Source organism: Eschscholzia californica, unplaced genomic scaffold, assembly GCF_041429995.1.
Source record: "Eschscholzia californica isolate CP2 unplaced genomic scaffold, dmEscCali1.0.p SCAF_2, whole genome shotgun sequence".
Lineage (NCBI taxonomy): Eukaryota > Viridiplantae > Streptophyta > Magnoliopsida > Ranunculales > Papaveraceae > Eschscholzia > Eschscholzia californica.
The window spans coordinates 46,089,384-46,103,245 of NW_028238309.1; the positions used below are offsets into that span (position 1 = coordinate 46,089,384).

The 13,862-nt window shown below is 37.0% G+C and overlaps 1 protein-coding gene across 13 annotated transcripts; it reads right to left on the reverse strand.

Moving 5' to 3' along the window:
- Positions 1-1,784: 1,784 nt before the first annotated feature.
- LOC147558365 (uncharacterized) lies at positions 1,785-12,261 on the reverse strand. 13 transcript variants are annotated; one of them, XR_015234354.1, is made up of 18 exons: positions 11,939-12,227; positions 11,071-11,140; positions 10,346-10,981; positions 10,087-10,272; positions 9,852-9,965; positions 9,099-9,157; positions 8,113-8,179; positions 7,894-7,945; positions 7,712-7,804; positions 7,534-7,617; positions 6,999-7,411; positions 6,216-6,277; positions 5,475-5,544; positions 4,262-4,342; positions 4,052-4,153; positions 3,547-3,681; positions 2,569-2,686; positions 1,785-2,331 (listed from the first exon to the last, which is right to left on the reverse strand). XR_015234354.1 is itself a non-coding variant. In XM_086660020.1 (18 exons), the coding sequence occupies exons 1-18, from the start codon at positions 11,980-11,982 to the stop codon at positions 2,227-2,229; spliced, it is 2,481 nt and encodes an 826-aa protein (XP_086516146.1). In that variant the 5' UTR covers positions 11,983-12,261; the 3' UTR covers positions 1,785-2,226. The 13 variants fall into 13 exon arrangements, 3 of the variants coding, with proteins under 3 accessions (XP_086516146.1, XP_086516145.1, XP_086516147.1); XR_015234361.1 differs by having other exon boundaries at positions 3,547-3,671; positions 4,052-4,162; XR_015234362.1 differs by having other exon boundaries at positions 4,052-4,162.
- Between the last annotated feature and the right edge of the window lie 1,601 nt (positions 12,262-13,862).

Below are 13,862 nucleotides of genomic sequence, written 5' to 3' on the forward strand. Positions count from 1 at the left end.
AGTATTAGAATTTAAAACCTAGAGATTTTATAAAACTTATAAATGTAATAAGTCTATACTAACTCAAAATATTAAATTACTAAATTTTAGATAACTAAGATTTTAGAAATATTTTTTGAAAATCTCCCTACATCACTCATGTTTGTTTTTAGGTGGTTTGTGGCAACTGGACTTATTTTTTTTTACGAATTCGTATTGTATTAACATGAAAAGAACCAACTTTTTCTTGTTTTATGTCAGACGGTACTTACCAAAATAATCTATTTTGATCTTGCTAGACCAAGTAAGAAATATTTTTTGAAAATCTCCCTACATCAGTCATGTTTGTTTTTAGGTGGTTTGTGGCAACTGGACCTATTTTTTGTACGAATTCGTATGTATTAATATGAAAAGACCAACTTTTCTTGTTTTATGTCAGACCGTACTTACCAAAATACCGCACCTCAAGATCTATTTTGATCTTGCTAGACCAAGTAAATGGATTTAACCTGGGTTGTACCTGTTAGTGTCCATGCACACCTAAACAAACCCTCAATAGTGCCATTAGAGGGGTGAATTTGACATAATTCTACTACTGAGGTAACTTTATCCAGAGAGATGGTTGGGAGGTCTGGAAGTCTCTCAGGCACTTTGTCAATGAGATGTCCTTCTATCAACATGACAATGCGGTCAATGTTTTGGATAGAACAAATGACAGATCATCAAGTTTGGTCGTTTTAGAGATCGTAATATTTAATTAGCGAAAACATCTTCCGGAAAATAGATAGGATAAATATCCTAATTCTGAGTTATACAAAGTGAGTGATTCTAAAGCTCCAGACTTTACTCGTCTTGATTTAATTTTCAACTTATCTATTAATTTGTTTTCTTGATCAATCCAAATTCCAAGTGTGTTTTTTCTTCTCTAGTTTTAGGTTTTAATTATATTTCAATTATATCTTTGTATGATCACCTACTCCTACTTACCTAGGTCTACACCACATACCCGTGCACTTATTATTTTAACCTACGATTTAAGATATCTTGAATTCGCATCAGTATCAGTCTTATAGGTACGAAAAAAGTATCGGTCTTATAGGTACGTAGAAGTTTCCGGTGGATAAGAGAATATATGGGTGAGCTATGTGCCGATATGTTGTATAAGTCAGTAAGTTTCACAAATTGATAAATAACCTTGCCGACTTGTTACATCTACCATTTGAAACTGAATAACTACTGCTTGTTTTTTTTATTTCCCTAAACCATGGACGCTATTGCTTCTAAGTGTCCTAGACACTCAGATTTCTTCTATGGATTTTAAAAATCGCGTGACTGTATTAGTCAACTACGTTATCTATGGTTGACAAACGAATAATAATGAAAAATTTACACTTCTTTATATACAACTTCTCTTTTTCAATGTTTTTCACATTGCATCTTGATTTTCAGGCAGCATGACAAGTACCGGCGAACAAATAACAAAAGTGGAGCCATCTTTCTGATTTGGTTCATATGGAGTTAGATGTGGTTTTACTGACGAAAAATCAAGAGCCACAAATTGCTCCTTGTTTACTTCGGTAGGATGAATACCAACGTCAAAACATCAACATCAGATGCTCTTTCCCCGATTTAAAGCGGAAATTTTTACTAAAATGTATAGGTAAATATGAAAAGTGAATGTGTGAAGGTGAAAACAGGTCCAGGTGAGTGCGAATAACCTTGAGTTTAGCCGGTATAAATTTAACATTTCCCATTTACTATTCCCTTAAAAATAATTGAAGAATGAACAAGCGAGAAAGAAAATATTGACGACTAAACTTAATTCTGGAGAATTATAAATCCAAACGCATATTTTGAACAAGATCAACAAATAATATATGCATGAACAATCCAAATCTCTACTTTCAACTCTTCTATAGACCTAGTTCTTTTCTTTCCTTCACTATTGGACTGACTATTATTGGTAATTTAACAACAAATGGATGAACAATATATGCTTTTATACTTCGATTCTGCCTATAACAAACTACCTACCTCCAAAACCTGACTCATTCTGCAACCGAGGAAGTGACTTCTCTTTCTTTTTTATCTTGAAACTGCTCCGCAAAACATATTCATACTAGTAGAAATATCCGCGGCAAAATTACCAACTTCTCAACTATGGGAATCGAACTTTCAAACATTCATTACATTAGGAAGTTTATCCGTTTTGAATGTTATTTTTTTTCGCTGTTGACATCTTTTGACTTAGGTTGGAACACTCTTTCCCTCATCGTCCGAGGGTTTGCTGTCTTCAGACTGTCCCTCTACTGGGGTTGGTTTTTGTTCATCAACTGGAGTTGTTGGTTTTCCCTGTTAAGAGATTCAAGTGAGAGATTAAATAAAAATGCAATATGATTCACGAAACTAGTGCTCGAAATCAACTCTAAGTTTGCTTATCTTGCTCATAGTTTACGAACATCACAAGCAATTGAGCCATTAGAAAAGTATAATTAATCAATCATCTCCATTATTGTCAAAATTGGTGATATCCTCTTATGCATATATTCATAATAGTTAATCATTTAAACGATATAACAAAAGGCTAACCTTGTTCTTGTCACGCCAGCCAAGTCCAAATGGTCTAGATAGTAAACTGATTTTTCTTTGGGGAATTTCCTGAGTGGACTCCTGATTTACTCTTGCAGGTGAAGAAGGTTGGACAGATCTACAAATCAAACAACTTATGTAAAAATCCAGTAGCACCAACTGACTGCCATCAGGAAATTCTATAATAGCTATAAACAGGAATTAGAGTCCCTTCTTCAAAAGCGGGACAAATCAATGAAGTGAAAAGGATATTGTTTTTTCGGCTCCAGAGATGCATATTATTTCAGTGATTGTACAAGTCTACGTTCAACGTTCTATAAACCAAGAGAGAATGTGAAAAAGAAAAACCTTTTGTTTTGGCTAAAAGGATGGTTCTTCAGTTCAACAAAGAAAAGGATGGTTCTTCTCCTGTTGAGGACTGTGGTTTTATTTTCCTTCATTGAAGGGGACTTCCTTTCTAGAAACAAGGTGGATGATTGAAATCTATCTAGCAATCCTATGGATAGACTCTGAACTAGGTCATAGTGTTTAATTAACTCAAATCTGGGTCTGAAAGTTAGTAATTATTTTAATTTTCGTTACTTGTGGTACAACATCACATAAAAATAAAATGTGCCCTATTCTGCATTTGCCTATTGCATAAATGTAATCATGGTGTTGAGGCAGCAGCGACTTTTTCTATTCTTTCGTTAGTCCATGTCTTATCACCATAATTTTCACTTTCCTCCAGATTTTTGCTTATTAGGTTTGTGATTGATCCCCCATGAACAAAAAAGAAAAGAATCCCGTAAATAAAGAAAAAACAAGCAAAAGATATTGATAGGGGAGGGGCTAAAGGCCCACGGCGTAGTTGCAGTAGGCCCCCAGATCAAGCACAAATCGTGAGGAGGTTTGTGTGTAATCTGGAGGCCTACAGCAATTACACCGGAGGCCTTTAGCCCTTCCCTATTGATCGACATTTTAAAAGTTTCACTAAACCTTGGTGATTGTTGTGCTTTAACTTGTCCAGATTGGTACTGCAAGGTAGCCTCCAACATTGATTCAGCCATAACTGCCCTCTTCTCCATTTGTGCAAGTGAAGCCATAGCCTCTTCATATTTTTCCTGCAAGTATCTGGTAAGAATTAAGAGTAGACAGAACATAAAAAAGATGGTGAATAGAACCAAAAAACGGGTCATGAGAACTCAGTCAAGAGAAGTGTGTTAGACATGAGACCACTATCAGAAGCTTGAAGCAACGTAGCTCCTCATGTGTATCGAGTACAAAAATATACAAGAATCTGGAGTTACGGTCGCTTCCCAATAAAACTCTTAGTTCTTAAAGAACTAATATTGTACAATAGGACTTGATTAGAATAACTAGCATTATCTAAAGCCTAAATCGGCATAGAAGTTCCATCAGAAGATCCTGAATAATTAAATTCCAGAGCAAAACCATGAGAGACGTATCAATATCATCAAGCCAGTAATTATAAGAAAAGAACCTGAAGAACAGAAGCTGCATATCTTTGAGCAGCTGCATCTTGCTCAGCAAACCTACGTGCATCTTCAGTCACCTTCTGATCTTGCTCTACCCGCATTAGAACCTACGATGACTGCGAATCAGTTTATGAATGCACATGAATGATGAGGGGGAGGGGTATGGAACAGGATTTCCCCAAGCAGGTAGAACCTGGAATATAGAGAAAATAGACCTGGAGCATTGCACGTTCTTGTTCCTGCTTATCAGAAAGTGTCTGACGTAGCTCCGCTACCTCTTGCTCCAACACCTCAACCTATACATAAAACATATTCTCATATTTTGCAGGATTCCTTGCAATTCTGGAAGGAGAGGGCAAAACAAAAGCGACTAAGCAGACAGGTAATTAGAGCATCTCCAATGGGACACTCAAACTCCAAAGCTTAAGAGTGCCACATATGACTTTTTGGAGTTTTTGTTAAAAAACCTTCTATAGTGGGACACTTTGTTAGAAACTCTATCATGAGGTGGATGCATTTATTATAGAGAGACACTCTAAAATTAGAGTGTCTACTTGAGTTTCTCTCGGTGCCACCTCAGCCATTTACTTTAAAATCATGACCCTTAGAGTGTTTACATTGGAGAATGTTTTTTATTGGAGTGTCTCTCAATGGTCACATAGGAAACAGACACTTTAGAGATTTACTTTTGACACTACACACTTAGGATTTAGAGTTTTGCGCGAGTGTCTCATTGGAGATGCTCTTATGTAACATTCTGCTCAGCACATGGAAAGTGTATTTGATAGTTCGAAAATACAAATTAAATATCCATCAACTCATTTCCTGAAAATAAGCATGAATTGTGAAAAATTGGGAAAGTTATAAGTTCTGAACTCGAAGTAAATTTCAGGAAATGAATTACACTTGCGATATTCTATTATCCAGGATGAGTAAAAGTTCTTAATTTTTATTATCAGTTACAACCCACAAGCAATGTTATTATCAGTACTTACAAGTTATAACTTAAAGGGAGATAAAATATTTAGAAAATAAATTTTATTTGGGAAAATGACATTTAAAACACATGAATATGGGCCCTGGATGCCATTCCAGACCTTTCTATCCCTGAATATACAGCCCATCGGCCATAAATAGACAACCAAATTAAAACATTTCGATGATAAGCACGATCACTGACTACAACTTCATGATGACTTCACAACTCAAATTTACTTTTGAAGCAAAGATTTAGAAACAATGACATAAATACAGCAAGCACTAGTTAAGTATAAATTCAGTGCTAACCACTGTGACGGAAACTCTGGATTGTCTCCATTTACCCAAAATAACATAAATGTAACCATGTAAGTCAAAGAAACTAATAGTACAATATGCCAGATTCAAAGAAGCAAGAACAATTTAGTCATGTAAATATTTCAAACGTACCCTAGCACTCAATTGCCGTCTGTTGTCCTGCTTAACCATCTCCATTAGAGCTGTTTCTAATTCCTCCGCTCTGGAAAAAACATGAAACACAATTGCACTCAGCTCATTTAGCATACTGTTGCTTTGTAACTCAAAAATCAAAACGGTTTCATGCTTGACATCGAGGAAAAAATATATCAGTGGAAGGCATTTGTCTATTATAAGACTGTTAAGACTAATATCTATTACTCCGACTTCCTCAATAAGCACCACTATCAAATTACTGACTCTAAACTCAAACTATGACCCGAGTAACATTGTACTTCAGATCAAATATTAAACAGCAATATCTAGGAAAAAATAAGTACGACAAGTAATGCATGAAGAATCATGGAAACCTAGTTCAGTTAACATATTATCAAACACAAGATTTGTTTCCCGATTAAAAACATGAAAAACAACTGTAGTTCAGAGAACAATATATAATGGCTCTATAATAACGTTAGAAACGTTTCGTAATTCCAGGAATCAGCTATTATAGGCGAACACTGCACGCTGCGGAGTAGGGAAAACAGAATGAAAGCCATTACAGGCTTTCCAAATGCATATTTCGTGAAACTTTTGCCAACATTAAACGCTTGTGTGAGGTCTTAGGCATATAATAGACGATTAGACGTGAATAGTAAGTAGAGTAAGATAAATAACTAACATGTTTCAAACAATAGCAAATATCAGACATCAGGATCATACTGAAATACTAACCTTAGGATGGCAGATCGTTTCTCCTCTAACAACCGACATAATTCCACCTTCAACCAAACCACCTGGATAGAAGTTGTTTCTCCATTAAAAGTAAGAGAAGTAAAACATCCAAGTAGCTTATCAACTGATTATGCACCATGTGGCATGCAACATGAAACATGCCTTTAATGAATATGTACTCAAGAAAAATGTCTCAAAATAACAATTACTTACAATGCCGGCTGCATAAAAGATCGCATGCAAAAAGAATGTCGTTTTCTCCATGCATCAAAGGTAATGAATAAGTACTAACAGTAGGCTGGATAAACACTATATTTTTTAGGCCAAATAATAACCCAACGTTCAAGTTACCAAGAAAAAACCTAAATTGGCCTTTTAGTGAATATTTCTTTGATCAACTTCATGAGTACACAAGTTCCTCGAAGAGCACTCAAGCTCTGCTTGTGTAAGCCATGAACCTAGAGTCCTCTTTATGCTCTGGCATGCTAGTTCAAGGGCAACCATATGACAACATTTACTTTAAGGCCACATTCATTTAGCAAAAGAGGGTATGATTGTTTGCGGTTTGGAAAGACTGCAAACGTCACGGTGTCACGAAAATCATGTAGACGCCATATGCACCTAAAGTAGCCAGTAGCAGAATATAGCTTCAGCAAGACCTCTGAGGTGTGAAAAATATTTGCAAATATTCACAGCGTACAAGTTAAACCCTATAGACGCAAGAGAAGGCTAATTTTCATATACAGAAATCAAAATATGTGAATATTAGAGGAAAAGATTTACCTGTTCTTGAAGATCTGGAACAGAATCTGCAGCCGGATCCCCTGATAAACCAGTAACAAAATCCTCCATATTATTAGATCCAGATTCCAAACCACCATTTGTTTGTGTATCACCTAATCCTTCTGTTGTACCAGCATCCGTTGTCACAGATACAGGATCGTGCTTGAAACTGTAAAATTTAGATGCAAGTTTGGAATCCTTCGAAATACGAAATCCTTTGGCTCGCTCCTCAACAGCAGCTAATATTGTTGGACGATGTTTATCTCTCAATTCTTGCAATCGTGGTTCATTTACAGACTGATAACCCATGCAAGCAGTCAAGACAAGTTGACTGCTGTCAAACGTTGAGCCAGCAAGCGACTGCAACAATGTAACTGCATCTCCAGCATCCTTTGTTGTAACAAGTGCAGGACCTACAAAAAAACTAGTCCGAATAAGGTCTTGCTAGGTTGCCTAAGTAACAAAAGACACAATTACGCCTCTGTTAGACCGAACAGGCATCCAATGACAAAACCAAATATAATTTATCCAGTACCATATAGTTCCATTATGGCAAGAGATGTCCGAAACAGCATGATCCGGTTTCCTTCAAACAAAAGCACATCCCAAACCCGGAGAACTGAAGTAAAAAAAAATTATAATGTCAGGCATTAACAGATTGACAGTAGAAAAACAATAGTTATTAAGGAATTGAATATCATATAGAACCTGACCACTTTCCCAAGGAAGCATATTCACGAAAATGGAGAGAAACCAGGGCCCAGTAACCCATGCCACCTGCACTCCTAGGTAGTCCAGATGATTAACTGCAGCATACACAAGAGTCAAAAACAATACTTAACCTGCTGTCATAATAAAAAAAAATAGAGGATTGATAAATGATATAACAACACACCCAATTTAGGGAATCTTTCTCGCACCAAGTCCTCAAAAACAAGCTGATCTACCTGCAGGAACAGCAGAACTATACTATTAACAAATAGGGCAGAGTTTAAGAAATTCAAAACCAATGACTACACATTTGCTGTTTGTCTAGCCCATCCAACAACTCACTAATTAGTCAAGACCAGGGACACCAAACTGCCAAACTTGCCCAGAAAGTTGAAAAAAATACCTGAGATTCTATCATTTCTTCTGAGTAATATCCGTCAAAATAGTCATCAATAAGACCCATCAAAGTCCTGAAAGATTTATAATTCTATCGAGACTTAGGATATGGAAGAACAGCTCAACTAATGTATCTATGAAATAGCATTTTCAGAACATACGAACGTAAACATATGATGATCTTAAAAGCTATGCTTTAAAAAATGTAAGCCTAGGCACCGATTACATGGAAATTGGCTATGAGCCGATCGACTAGGGCATGAAGTCCTAGTTGATTTTAAAGCCCGACTAAATCGGCGCATGTAGCCGACTAGCCCCGAAACGCCTAGTTGGCTAGGCTCCGATTAACTCGGGTCAGGCCAGAAAACTTAATTTAGAAAAATAAAAAAACTAGATTTCTCAAGTTTTAGGGGTTTTTGCAAGATAAGCAACCGCACTCATCTCTCTCACTCACTAATTTTTCTTCTCTTTCCCTCTCTAAGTAAGCAAGTAGTAAGTTCTAACTTGCTTTCATCTTTCTCTATACTGTAATAAAGCAAATATGTTTACAATTGCTATAATGTGAGTTTGTGGACTAATTTTGCACTATAATGTCTATAATTGCTTGAATTTTGGAGTTTATAGACTAATTTGGCTCATTAATGGACTAATTTGGCTCCATAATGGACTAGTTTGGCTCTTTAATGGACTGATTTGGCTCTTTAATGTAAAATTTTGGGTTATCCATGGATGAAATATGAGTTTGTACTTTGTGGACTAACAAACTTAATATTGTGTTAATTGTAATTATATATTGTTATATATATATATTAACCGACCGATGAAATCCGACTGGTCCCTATGACATATCCCGCCTGGTAGCTAGGCCTTAGTTGGCCGACTAGTCCCTATTTTTTTATTTTTCGAGCATAGCTTAGAAGTGCCATTCCACAAACATAACTCAAGGATTGCATCCTTTGAAAAGGAGGATTACTGTAAACTTTCAAAACCTACCAAAATGCATTTTCTTCAGGCATCAGAAGTAGCAGTAATCCAGCAAAGAAATTCATTGCCTGGCATTCAAATACAACAACATTATGATAACGTAATAAGTACTGAGAGATGATTATTGCGTTAACTGAGAACAATAAACCAAACAAGAAGTGTAAGTAAGCAGCATCTTAGTGAAAACAGTAAACATAATGAATGTACAAACACGATGCAGGTAACCCCTACAGATTCTAGGAAGTAACTGACAATCTGGATTTTTTAGTATTACATCCGTCATTCCTTTTAGATATGATGCACATGCGGTCCAATTTAGGCATTTGATCCATAATGGCATTTTTGTTCAATAAAAAATAAGACACCTAATACCACAAAGCTCTTTTATCACTATATACATCAGATACACTCTTATCCTACCCAGGATGACTAGTTTTAGACTTTTCATTAGATAGCCCTTGGCGTATTCAGGTAGTGTGGATATTATATCACATTAAGGTGCCTTGTTTTACAAAGGATGCAGATCTATATCTGCATCCTTTGATATAGAGCCTTCATACAAGTCAGATGTAGAGTTTTTAGTTCTCAACTAGAATCTAGTCATCTATTTACAAAAATGTGCGACAGGCGGTATGGACTTGGCGAGAGAAAATTCATCATGATCTGTAACCGGATGTTGGCTAGTGCCAATCAATGTAGTATTTCAGTAGGACTACTTTCTCTAATTTGAAGAACTTTATTTTAATTTTAAGCCAAAAGTACCTGGCAGTAACCAACAGATGGATTATGCCTCGCATAAGCTGTAAGTAAGCGCCTCAGAGCATTTCTACCATCTTCGTCCAGAGCAGGGTGGCCTGGGAATGTTCGGGGTAGGTCCTGCAGTCAAAAAACAATAAGTTTGATCTTGATGAGGACCATACTACATTTCTTCCCACAAAAATACCACATATAATTAATAAAATCAAACTTGTTGTTTAAAGCTCATGCATGAAATAACCTTCTCGATCTGCCCTTTCCATTTCTCAGGTGCACATACGCTGCTTTTACTTGACACGTTAATTGTATTCTCAGAATGTGTACCATCAGGCTCCTTGTCCTTACCAACATTATTTCCTCGAGATAGCAGATCTTGGTAATAGTTCTCCACCCGCCGAGTCTTTGCACCAACAAAGGCTTGCCATAACTATAGTAACACACAGAATGCATAAATGATCGGCCACCGCATAGAGAAACAACAAATGAACTATCAACTGTACCTCTCCTCTAAGATCCATTGGAACTCCACCATGAACAAGACACTCCAGCTCTTCTTTCCACGGGAATAAAAGTTCTGCATCGACGCTGCCACCAGTAGCACTTGTATTCTCATTAGAAGGAGTTTCTTGAACAGGGTCTGATCTCTCAACATCATAGAATTCATCATCAGAGTCCTCTTCAGAAGTCCCTTTTGAGGATTTTGCCTCTTCAATTGGAGCAAGATGGCCTCCACTTTTCGTTTCTTGCTCGTCCATCGACAAGTTTTTCCTCTTCTTCAAACGAAGGCTCATCAGTTGCTCAATGCCACCAAGAGATGGTCTAATCTCGGCCCAAATTTCGGTCACTTGGTTTTTTGGTTTCTCCTCTGTGGGCACCTCTTCCGCAGGTAAACCATCAGAATAAGTATTATTTTCATTTGGAGCGTCCTCTTGGGTCCCCTTCACTGAAACAAGCTCTGCTTCCACTGCTGTTGGACCAGCATGTGAGGGAGGGGTATCTTCCTCCTTCGACAAGCCATTAGTGGGTGGTTGAGAAGATACTTCCTCCCTGGGTAAGTCATTTACTGGAAGTTCAGCAGATTCAGCTTGCCTCTCCAAGAAGTCTTGCCATCTTTCAGATCTTTCCTCCTCTTCCTCCTGAAACCATGAACAACATAACTCTACTGTCAAAAAAGCACGCTTTGTAGGATGGAAACAATAAAAAAAAACGTCCAAATACAATATACCTTGTATATATTAGCATATTCTCTATATCTCTGCAAGTGTTGAGGTCTCACAGAAAACCCATAGGAATCCCTGTTCAAGAAAGCTAGAATCAAGACCCAAAATATTGATCATCTCTTATTTTAACTGTGAAGACAAGTTTGAGAGAAACGGGTCTAACGGAATAACACATGTCAACAAAGAAATAATAACTTCATTGTATTGATTATATTACTCATATATATATATATATATATATATATATATATATATATATAAGAAGGTCTGTAAGTTTACCTGGAGTCAGCCTCCAAGTAACTCCTACTCACTCTGGACAACAACATATTTCACAGAGAAATCCAGTCCTAAAAAGCCCATGTCGCTTAGCATTGACTCAATTGGATACTAAACCTCAAACCCCATTCATACTGTTCACAATGACCTAAACCAACTATTACCCACATGCAAGAGTATACCCTAAAACCCTAATCCCGTACAAATCAATGATAACTGAATAGCTAAATTAAAATCAAAACAAATACATAATTGACTTCTCCTACGCTATGACAATCAATTCAAATTGATCAAATACGAAATGAGAAAAACAATTGAGTAGTACAGAAATTGAGCTAAGCACGAAATCAGTCGAAATGCATAACTAGAGAACGAGATCGAAGATGAGAAAACAACAGTCACATTCTACAATTACGTGAATTTACAAAGACAGATTCATGATTGACAAATTGACATTCTTCTAATGAGTTCAACCGATCGATCGGAATTGAGAAAACCTAGAAACAAATTGAGTTTGTATGATGAAATGAAATTTGCTAAATTATCGGAACTGAAAAAAGACGCGTTTGGAAAAGATTGAGATGAAATGAGTTTTACCTCTTGTGTTCGAAAGTGAGGAGAGATAAACTATTAGCCTTCATCTTCGGAGAATGGATCGATCGATTTGATCGGATTTCCGATAAACAAGTTCGTCGAGAGCAGAGAGAGAAGGTAATAAATCTTTATATCCTTGATTTAAGCAACTGAATTTCCTCGGTTCTCTCTCTCTCTCTTGAAAAAGAAACTTTCTCTCTCTCAACCTCTGAAAAACAATGTAACAAGGACGGCCACTACATCACATGCAAGTATGCAACCATACCGCGGAGTTTACCTATATTTTTGTCATACAAATGTGTGCACTAGAAGTTAATTACTAATACATGTGCAGATTTCTTAACACAGAGTTCAAAACAAGTTTCAAATGGGTCGTTGGTACTGGCGAGAAAGGTTTCGAGGCGGACACAAGACGCATATCCACCATAGGACGATCCCCCTCCGATTCGTAAAATATGTGTGGTGCCAACGATAGCATACTCTTTGTAGTTATACCAAAGGACGGGTAGAGTTGTACTAGTAGTTAATTACTAATACATGTGCAGATTTCTTAACACAGAGTTCAAAACAAGTTTCAAATGGGTCGTTGGTACTGGCAAGAAAGGTTTCGAGGCGGACACAAGACGCGGATCCACCATAGGACGAGCCCCCTCCGATTCGTAAAATGTGTGGTGCCAACGGTAGCATACTCTCAATAGTTATACCAAAGGACGGGTAGAGTTGTACCAGTAGTTAGACATAACTACTAAGAACTTCTAACTACAATACTCTAACTCTAATAATATGGCACTTCCTTTGTACAGGTAGAAGTACGAATATTTGAAGTTGTTAGATATAAAGGGAGAGAGCTAGTAGATGGAGGGAGAGACAAAGAGTCCGCGGGAGAGAGGGGGAGAAATAAACAAAGTTTATGAGAGAGACGTCTAGACATTTATGAGAGAAGTGAGATATAGTTGTGGGAGAAATAGATGCAGAGAGTCACATAGAGGGAGACGAAGGCAGATAGATGGACAACACATAGAGAGGACGACAAAGAGAAAGAGAATTATATAGTTAAGAAAATCGATAATGAAACAATTATGAAAAATTTCGAACAATAAAAAATTTCACGACAAATATAAATATACGATGTAGAATAATTATTTTAAATGATTTATTTGAAATTTTTGAAGTCGTTACAAGTTGGTTAGAGGTTGAAGTGATACAAATTTTGGTTTGGTTTTAGCGTAGCCTAGATGTTAGCCCTTGATCCCTCACTGGTGGACGTAGATGACTTTAGCAGGGGATTAGTCAGTGTAGTACTTTAGTTTGCCCTCGAATGATGTTTCCTCTTACGTACGTTGTTGATTTGTGGCAAGGGTGGAAGTGGAATTTTAAATAAATGCGGACTAGCCTTAACCAGTCAATAAGTCAACTGATCGACTTGAGAGGCACGTGTCGGATCACTAAATGTGCACGAGCGGGTTGTTGACAAAACCAATAGAGATGTGAACTCGAACGAGCTTTGCAACCTGAGCCTTACATGAGAAGTCGCCATGACTTCTAGACACCTTGAGCTCTTTCATGACTTAAAGGCTAGTAGAAGGTGAAACCAAAACAACTATGCAACCTGAGCCTTGTAAAGGGAGGTTTGTACAATGATCGTCACCTTGATCTTTATTTTGCCTGAGAGAAATGTTGGTAAGCAGAATATCCACTTGCCCTATCCCGAGATGCGACCATATTTACTATCATAAGAAAAATTACATTAACTTAGTTGCCACGCATATCTCATAAAGCCGGTGATTGACCACTACAAAGCAAACCTATATAAATAACACAAATTCGCCCTGAAATGGATTTAATATTTACTCTTCGGTTATTATTCACTTTGAACCTCCAACACTAAATTGACTTGAACGTCGGAATGTCTTTGCAGGTAACTCTC

Coding starts and splice junctions, on each gene's coding strand:
- LOC147558365 (XM_086660019.1), bottom strand. CDS start 11,391: ATGTTGTTGTCCAGAGTGAGTAGGAGTTACTTGGAGGCTGACTCCAG. Junction 8,180..9,098: donor CCTGAAGAAAATGCATTTTG/GTAGGTTTTGAA, acceptor TAAATCTTTCAG/GACTTTGATGGGTCTTATTG. Junction 3,672..4,051: donor ATGCAGCTTCTGTTCTTCAG/GTTCTTTTCTTA, acceptor AGATACTTGCAG/GAAAAATATGAAGAGGCTAT.